The sequence below is a fragment of the Dasypus novemcinctus genome, chromosome 4 (genome assembly GCF_030445035.2).
Source record: "Dasypus novemcinctus isolate mDasNov1 chromosome 4, mDasNov1.1.hap2, whole genome shotgun sequence".
NCBI lineage: Eukaryota > Metazoa > Chordata > Mammalia > Cingulata > Dasypodidae > Dasypus > Dasypus novemcinctus.
Window position 1 is genome coordinate 71,492,879 of NC_080676.1, and position 9,713 is coordinate 71,502,591.

Below are 9,713 nucleotides of genomic sequence, written 5' to 3' on the forward strand. Positions count from 1 at the left end.
ATATCAATATAACCACAATATAACCACAATAATAGCATTTTAAGAATGCTATTCTTTTTTACAAAGTGCTAATAATATAGTGATACATGGGAAAATTACAACTAATATAACTTATGGATGATAGTAAACCATAACATTGTAGTATTTTGCAGCAATGGCAAGGAGGTATTTTTTCTTTTTTCATAACTAAAGGACAATAATAAGGGATATAAGGGAGTAAGGGGTTTTTCCTTTTGGAGTAATGAAAACTTTCTAAAATTGACTAAGATGATGACAGCACAACTCTGTGATGAAAATGAGAGTCACTGAGTGAACACTTTGAATGGCTTTTACAAAGCATGGAACTCTATAACACAGGGAAACAGTGATGGATGATGAACTGTGGTTAACAGGACAAATAGGAGAACATTTTCCTGAACGATAACAAATATATAATACTGATATAGAATGTTACTAATTGGGTAGTCTGAGGGAAAGTACACCAAAAGTAAGATATGGGCTATAGTTAATAGTATTATTTTGACAATGCTCTTTCATAGTTTGTACCAAATGTTTCACAACAATGCAAAGTGTTGGTAGTGGGGAGATATATGGGAGCATTTCATGATGATATGCATGTTTGTTTTTTTGTAAATTCACAAATTTTACTATACATTTATTGTTTATATATATTCATGTATGAATGAGATACTTCAATAAAAATTTTTAAAAAGTACTTATAGCAGTACAAAATCAGAGAGATGCACTCACCTTCAAAAAAGCAGAACTTAAAAAGGGAGCATACTGCAACCAGGTGGCAGTATTGCCTCAGTCACATGGCTCTCTGCTCATACATACTCCCACATTTATGACCCTAAATTTTTCTACTTGTTTGTTAAAGCATAATCTCAAATAAAATCACTGAAATTAATATTCATTTAAAGCACCAAAAAATAGGGCTAAAGGTCAACTGGTTTCATAGGCATCCTCAAAAATGAATAGTTCTGTTATTGTTAAAGTGACTTTAGTGCTTCACAATTAAAATTAAGGAAGTGGGAAGCAGATTTGGCTCAACAGATAGAGCATCTGCCTACCACATGGGAGGTCCAGGGTTCAAACCCAGGGCCTCCTGACCCATGTGGTAAGCTGGCCCATGCACAGTAGTGATGAGTGCAAGGAGTGCTGTGCCATGCAGGGGTGTCCCCTGCATAGGGGAGCCCCACAGACTAGGCGTGCGTCCCGTCAGGAGAGCCATCCCGCGTGAAAAAAGTGCAGCCTGCCCAGGAGTGGTGCTGCACATATGGAGAGCTGACACAGCAAGATGATGCAGCAAAAAAAGAGACACAGATTCCTGGTGCAGCTGACAAGTATACAAGCAGACACAGAAGAATGAAGAATGCACAGCGAATGGAAACACACAGAGCAGACAACTTGGGGGGAGGGGCAGAGAGAAATAAATAAAAACTAAATCTTAAAAAAAAAAAGGTAAGGAAGCATGATTCACAGAAAATAGGCAACTTAGAGATCAAAGATTGATTTTCCATCATGGTCTGATTATTATTTTTTAAAGTCCGCTTAATAATTCTGGGTCTCAATTTCTCTATCCATATAGGGAGAATGCAGTTTAAAAAGAGTCCTGGAAAGGAGTAAGTAAAACTATCTCTATTTGCAGATGACAGGATATAGAAAATCCTGAGAATCTGCTAAAAAACAAGTTCAACAAGGTTGAAGGATACAAAATCAATATACAAAGCATCAAATGTATTTCTATATACTTGCAAGGAATAACCAGAAAATGAAATTAAGAAAACAGCCCCATTTATAATGGTATAAAGAATAAAATACTTAGGAATGAATTTACCAAAAAAGTGCAAATCTTATACTACAAAATATTGTTGAAAGAAATTAAAGGAGACTTAAATAAATGGAAAGATATCCTATGTTCATGGATAGGAAGACTTAATATTGTTAAAATGGTAATAACCCTAAATTGACCTACAGAGTCAATGCAGTCTCTATCAAAATCTCATAAGGAGTGGATGTAGCTCAAGTGGTTGAACATCTGCTTCCCATGTACAAGGTCCAAGGTTTGATCCCCAGTACCTCCTAAAAGCAAACAAACAACCATCACTCATTGGGGAGCAGATGTAGCTCAGTGGTTGAGCACCTGCTTCCCATGTACAAGGTCCTGGGTTCAATCCCTGGTACCGCCTTAAAAAAAAAAATCTCAGCTTGCTTCTTTGCAGAAATTGACAAGGTGCTCCTAAAATTCAGAGGAAATGCAAGTGATCCAGAATAGCCAAAGCAATCTTGGAAAAGAAGAACAAAGCTGGGTTGTAATTCCTGATTTCAAAACTTAGTACAAAGTTGTAATAATCAAGACTGTATAGTACTGACATAAAGATATACATATAGATCAATGGGAAAGAATTGAGAGTCCAGAATAAAACCATATTTATGACCAAGTATTTTTTAACAAAAGTGCCAAGACTATTTAATGGGGAAAGAATAGTCTTTTCAACAAATGGTGAAGAAACAACTTGATAGCCTCATGTGAAAGAATGAAGTTGAGATCCCTATATCATACTACATACAAAATTTAATCAAAATAGGTCAAAGACTTAAATTATAAAACTCTTAGAAGAAAATGTAGGAGTAAATCTTAGTGACTTTGGATCAGGCAATGGTTTCTTACACTTGACACCAAAAGCTCAAGGAAAGAAAAAGTAAAGTTGAATTTCATCAAAATAAAAAAATATTTGTGCTTCAGAGGACACATTAATAAAGTGAAAAGTCAACCCATGGAATGAGAGAAAATATTTGAAAATCATATATCTGATAAGGGACTAATATCTAGAATATATAAAAAACTCATATCGCAGTAATAAAAAGGCAATCCAATTAAAAAGTGGACAAAGGATCTGGATAGACATTTCACCAAAGAAGGTATACAAATGGCCAATAAGCACATGAAAAGATGCTCAACATCTCTAACCATCAAGGAAATGCGATACCACTTAATAGCCACTAGGATGACTATAATAAAGAAGGCAGGCAATAACGTGTTGGTGAGGCTATGGAGAAACTGGAACCCTCATATACTGCTGGTGGAAATGTAAAATGATGCGGCTGCTTTGGAAAACAGTCTGGCAGTTTCGTAAAAGGTTAAACATGCAGTTACTATATAACCCTGCAATTCTACTCCTAGGTACATAGCCAAGAGAACTGATAACATATGTCCACATAAAAACCTGTACATGAATGTTCATAACAGTATTATTCATAATATCCCCCAAAGGGGAAAGAAGCCAAATGATGAATGGATAAATAGAATATGCTGTAATCCATACAATGGAGTATTATTTAGCAATAAAACAGAATGAAGTACTGATGCATGTTACAACATGGGTGAGCCTTGAAAATATTATAAGTAAAAGAAGCCCATCACAAAAGGCCACATATTGTATGGTTCCATTTCTTTTTTATTTTTCCTTTGCTTTTTATTTTTTAATAAAAGATATTCAGTGTCTTAAAAATCTGTGAAAAACGTGTTTTTGAAGAAGGGCCAGGAAGCTACCCTTTTGCCTACTGTAACTATACAATTTGCACCTTCTGATATAAAAATATGGAACACTTCAAGAATTTGCATGTCATCCTTGTGCAGGGACCATGCTAATCTCTGTATCATTCCACTTGTAGTGTATGTGCTGCCAAAGCAAGCACTGGTTCCTTTTCTATGAAATGTACAGAACAGGCAAATCTACAGGGACAGAAAATAGGTTAGTGTTTGCCTAGGGCTGGGAGGGTTGGAAGGAAATGAGGAGTGATTGTTAACAGTGACGGCTTGCTTTTAGGGGGTGAAGAAAATGTTCTAAAATTGATTGTGATGGTTTGCACAACTCTCTGAATATACTAAAAAACATTGAATTGTACACTTTAAATGGATGAATTGTATGGTATGTGAATTATATGTCATAAAGCTGGAATTTTTAAAAACTTGCTTTAATTCTTGTAGGAGTCTTATAAGTGCAGATCAATTATACTTTTCCAAAATGTCTAGAGGTTTTTACCCAAAATATGAAATGTAAGTCACAGTTCCTGGATCTTTTCTGTAAAGCCTCTGTGGTCTACCAAGATGACTTGAGTAAAGGGGTCAGCCCTGAAAAATTAGTGGAGCAAGTTGAGGTAGACTTCAGTATAGTAAATCTCCCCTTCTTACCTCCTTTGTGTGAGTTCTCTCTGTGTTTCTGATGTTTCTTCTTCCCTATCCCCCTCAGGCTTCAAACTCTCTTTCCTCACACTTCTGCCTAACCCCATCCCCTGAGGCATTACAACACTCATTCACAATGAGGTGTGAGTGATTGATAACTTCAGTGTTAGTTACTTCCAGAGTATTGCTTCTTAAAAGAGATCCAGGCTGGTTTTACTAGGGAGAGATTCCAGGCGTGAGTTAGCAGCAGTGGGAACCTCTGAGTCCTGTTACCTCGGCAGCTGCCTCTTTCTGCTGTTATCTCTTCCCTGCCACACATACATACAATAAGGCAGGACCTGATCCCAGGAAGAAAGGCTATATATGGGAGCTGGTTATACAGACACCTTTCTAGTGTGGGTAACAAGAAAGCTCCTTGGGAAGTTCTGGTCCCTTTAGGCCCTGTTAGAGTAACCCTTATGTGTCCTTTGTTTCAGAGAAGCCTGGTTTTGATTTTCATTCTGCATTTCCTAGCTGTGTAACTTGGGTAGGTTACAAGCTCTTTGACGTTCAGTTTCTTTATCTATAGAATGGGGATAATAATACTGTAACAGTTCACCTCAGTCACAGTGGACAATTCTCACACACACTGCAGCTGCCCACCTCAAACCCTGTTTGTCTCCTCTGTCCAAGGGCCTTGCCTGTGGTGGGACAATCTGAGGTGCTTTCTGCACATTTCCTCACAGGGTCCCTGGCAGAACTGTACCCTGTTCACAGAGTAACCTGCCTCTCTGTCTCACCTCCTACACATGCCCACTCTCACTTCCTGGGATGGTCTTCCCAAATCTATCTGCCCCCACCCTTATCTCAGAGTCTGCTTTGGGGCAATCCAGAATAAGGTAAGTACTTGCCATAGGCTTACAGTGAAGATTAAAGCAGAATAATAAAACGGAACTTTCTAGGGTGCTTATTCAAATGGGCGCTATCAAAACAAATGACTAGTGTTTTAGCACACCTTATTAATGTCAAAATTCTCCTGCACTGGCGGATTCGGGCATTTCCCAAGATGGAATTCTTGTCCCTCTGCCACACGGAAGAGGCCAGCCAGTGCGGGAAGCAGCAACAGCATCATCACCATCTCGGGCTGGGCGCTTGGAGATGGAACCTGGAGAAAAGCAAAGCAAGGTGGAGTCGCTCTAAGCCTCCTGAGGAGAGGATGTGCAGTCACCTGACAAAGATTTCTGTGCTCACTGGTCCTTCTGCAGGCACGCAGTTCTCCCATGCAGCCCGCCTGGACCAACCACTTATCCTTCAGGGTGCCAGGTCTTCTCCTCTGCCATGCCTTCCTGTCGCTCTCCAAGGAGGACTTGTTTTATCTCTCCTGAGACTTTGCACCTCTGTCAGCACATGCTCCACCTGGTCTAATAGCGTCTTGTCTTTATTTTGTACCTTCTTCCCACCTTTCTCAAGGATGGGCAGTGCATCTGAGTCTCCAGTGAATCACCCACAGAACCTTGCAGCGTCAGGCTCAGTGGATGCTTGTTGAATGAATGGGAACAGCGTGGGGGGATAGGCAAAGGGAAGACTGAAGCCTTCCTGTGTACCATGAGAGGAAAACAAAAATGAAAGTATGTGCAGCGTTTAATGCCCTGAGATTCGCACAAGGGAAATAACTTTCCGGACCCCGTACTCCTCCCCTGCTCCTGGTCTATCTTGTTCGGCTGTTCTAACAACCCAAGAACAGGCCTGGAAACCTTAACAGGGAGCAGTGTGTTGGACCCTGTATCACCCTGACCAGTTTCAAATTCTGGTTCTGCCACATATTAAGTACAACTGTGTCCAACTTATGCCTTAGTTTCCTTGTCTATTAAGTGGGAATAACAATCCTAATGACAATAATTTGTGAGAATTAAATGAGATAATAGAGAGAGAGCACTTAGAGCAGTGCCTGATACAGAATAAGTATTTAATGAATTCCTTTTTCATTTATATTCTACTGGGGTATTTTTCATAGATGATGTGCACTTAACTAGAGAAGGGCTTGTAGCTGATAAGTAACTGTGCAACAAGGATTTCAACCCAAAGGACCCTTTGGCAGTGGGAGCTGGCTTTGAGGAGGGGCAGAGGGGCTGGGGGTGCTAGGCTGTAGCACAGTTTGTGGGGAGTGGGCATCCTGGGCTACTCCCCTGCTTCTTTCCCTGATTAGCTTTCAGTTTGTTCCCTTCCTTGTGACTCCTTGCCTGTAGCTGCCCACGAGTTATTTCCATCTCTTTGCCTATCTCCCTGTGATGTACATGACTGAGTCAGTGCAAACAAAATGTTCTCAGATATGAGCATTTAAAAGGATGTGTCATAAAAGGAATAATTATAACCACTTTATTATGAGTCTCTAAACCTCCAAATAACCTTTAATAATCAATAGCTTTTCTTCTGCAGGATTTCTTGCCTGGTTTTAAAAAGAACAGTTACATAATGAGTAAAAGCTGCCAGCTGAGGGTGGTAGGGGAGGGTGTGGTTGCTGAGGCCCCTTTAAACAAGACTGTGGTTGGACCACTTTCCTTAGTCCTTGAGGCTCCATTTCCTATCAGTTCCCACCACCAATAAATAACACCTGTCTTTTGGCCTTTTTTGGGAATTATAGATTTGCAGAAACCCAACCTATACTCAGGAAAATTGTACAGACATTTTCAAGAGATTCTTAGAACCTGGAGCTCTACTCTTAGCCCTAGGTAGGTCCCAAGATAAGAACCTTGCCCAGAGGATCTAGGTTCAAAGAGTGGTCACACATTATGCATATTCCACATGACTCCCAAACTGGACGGGACCCTAGAGGTCATCTGTCCAACCCTTGCCTCACAAATATACAGAGCCGGACTTGGCCCCATCTATTGCTCTCCAGTCTGCAGTAGCCCTGCACCATGCTGCCTCTTGCATCCCACCTTTGGCAACTTTCAACAAACACCCACCTCTGCAACCTGAGGAGTCTCACTTTGCCACATGACAGTTACTACAAAAGTCAGTTCCACATCTTACTCTGACAAGTGTCTTAGTGCAAAATGTTCTCTGTGGGCTGAGACATTTTCTTTAGCTCTGTAGGAGGATTCCAGAGCAAAGTTAATCCCCCTTGAATGCATCTCTTCCAAAGATGCCTCCATGTTACAGTAGTTTTATTCCTGCTGCTAGAACTCCTTGTGAAAGAGGGTTGATGGTAGACACTATTTTTCATTCTAATTCACCCAATAATTATTGAGCCTGTGATTAATGTGTATACCTATGACCTTGGGTAAAATATGGATTATATATAACATGTTTTTCATCCTCTTCTCTTGTGTGTGTGTGTGTGTGTTTGTTTTAAGTATTGGGGACCAAGGATTGAACCAGGGACCTTGTATGTAGGATGCTGGTACTCAACCATTGAGCCACATCAGCTTCCCTGAGTTGGTTATCTCATTTATTTTGCTTATTGTTTGTTTTGTTTTTGCTTTGTTTTGTTTTTCAGAAAGCACCAGGAGCCAAACCCAGGACCTCTCGTGTGGTAGGTAGACACTCAACCGCTTGACCCCCATTCACTCCCTCTTCCTTTTTTGATACCACTGGGGAGATTGTCCTAATGAGAAAGGAGGTTTTTAAATAATTAAATAGATGTAATTTAAATATTTAACTGAATATTAAATAATTTTAAAATAATTCTAATATGGCACATCCCCTGGACCAGGCATTGACTCTGAGAATCCCATAGTCACATGAGCTTGCCTATGGAGAAGCACTGTCCTCTGTGCTTGACATGTGCTGTGCAATTAATCTTCACAACACACTGATGTGCTCTTTATGCTTCATGAGGTTAAATTAATTTGACAAGGGGAAGCCAGGTGACAGCCTGTCCTGTTACCCATACCACCGTCCTGCATTCAGGACACAAAGAAAAGTAGGACAGAGTCCCTGAGCTGCAGAATATTAAGGACCAGATTTCTAGATTTCACATGATAAAACAAAATACATGTCCACAATTGAATGGGTCTTAAAACCCATTTAGCCATTGAATCTAACAAGAAAACATACTTTCTGAAGAAAATACTTTTCTGCCATGTTTTTCCATGCATCTCCACACTTCATTCCAGTTAACTTTCAGTTAATTTTACTGTGATGCACAGCTGGACAGCAACTCCCTGAGAATTCAAATAGTCCAGCATTAGCGCTGGAGAACTTTTTGTTGTTTCATTTGGTAGGGGATGGCAATATGCAAGAAGAAGACTTGAGGGTAAGTCAACACTGGGTTTGCACTCTGACTTGGGCAGTAGTTGGTGATCTTATTTTAGACCTGGTTCTGAGCATATCTGAACCTCAATGTCCTCACCTGAAAAATGGAACTAATAATGCCTACCTTGGAAGGTGGTTGTGTGGAAAATGAGACCACATCTGTAGAGCTACTGGCCCAGCCCTCAATAGTGGTCAATACTATTTTTAGCTGAAAGGGGCAATGGAAAGTTAAGATGGTATCCATTTTAAATGTTATTTGTCATAAATGAAAGTTAAAACTACATACCTTTTTATCAAGATGAAGGCAGTTTCCACATGCAAAGTCATCCAAAATTTGAGATGTCCGTCTCTGTGGCTGGCTTCTCCCAAGTTATTTTATAAGCTTCATTGGTGTTTAATTTTAATACATGCCACACCCCCTACAGTTCAGGAAGGATGATCTAAAAGCTTAGCTCTGTATGAAACACAAAGATGGGATGTTTTATTCACCCCCTTCCCCCACTTTCCTTCACAGCTGCTCCCTGAAGAAGAAACAATGAGATATTGTGTGTGTGAGAGAAGGACAAAATGCATTTTCACTCAAAACATCTTTTTTGCTACATGGATTTTCTAGTTTAATTTTCTCAGTCAGAATTCACTTTATGCTCCAACATGATGAATTGCAATATATTTTTGAAATTTGGTATTTATTTTTCATTTTTGTGTAAATGAAAAATCAACAGTCCCATTTCCTGACCTGGAGTGTGGCCTTCCTCCATGTGGTCCCTGGCCTGGAAGGCAGCTCTGTCAACAGAGGGAGGCATTAGGAATCAGAGTCAGCTTTGCATATGACCCTGGGCAAGCCGCCCGCTTCTCTGAGTCTCAGTTGCAGCTTTCTGAAGAAAGCATGGTCATTTCTGTCACCCAGACTTGATTGTATAGGGAGATACCAGTTCTGTAACAGTTGGGGCCCAAAGCTGAGAAAGCCAAAGGTGTCTTCTGCAGCTCTTCTCTGTACCTTCCATGGCCCTCCTGGCTGCACAGCCTCGTCCTCGGCAGCCCATTATTGCTTGTGGGATAATGTTTACTTTTAGTTAAGACCTCCTCATCTCTCCTTGTGAATGAACAGCTCTGACCCTTGGGAATGGGATTCTATGCTTTTGTGATAGATTGGAGTATTTTTAAGTGACATGTAGAGAAGATAGTATACCCTCATAAACTTGGCTTCCTGTATGAATTTCATTCTCAAATTCGTAAGCAAGGAAGAGAATTTTCAGCACTGGGCCTCATAACTATTTAAAAAAACAAA

General features: G+C 40.1%; 1 protein-coding gene and 1 non-coding gene across 2 annotated transcripts in view; both read right to left on the reverse strand.

The window, feature by feature from the left end:
- The window catches only part of APOD (apolipoprotein D), a 29,094-nt gene extending 20,209 nt beyond the window's left edge, over positions 1-8,885 (reverse strand). The window contains exons 1-2 of the mRNA XM_004465905.3: positions 8,712-8,885; positions 5,184-5,333 (exon numbers count right to left, since the gene is read on the reverse strand). Of these exons, the coding sequence (XP_004465962.1) occupies positions 5,184-5,306 (123 nt within the window). The 5' untranslated portion in view covers positions 5,307-5,333; positions 8,712-8,885. The remainder of the gene's footprint in view (positions 1-5,183; positions 5,334-8,711) is intronic.
- On the reverse strand, positions 3,599-3,702 carry LOC111765935 (U6 spliceosomal RNA). The gene has a single exon (XR_002798134.1). It is a non-coding gene; the product is annotated as a U6 spliceosomal RNA (small nuclear RNA).
- Positions 8,886-9,713: the final 828 nt, after the last annotated feature.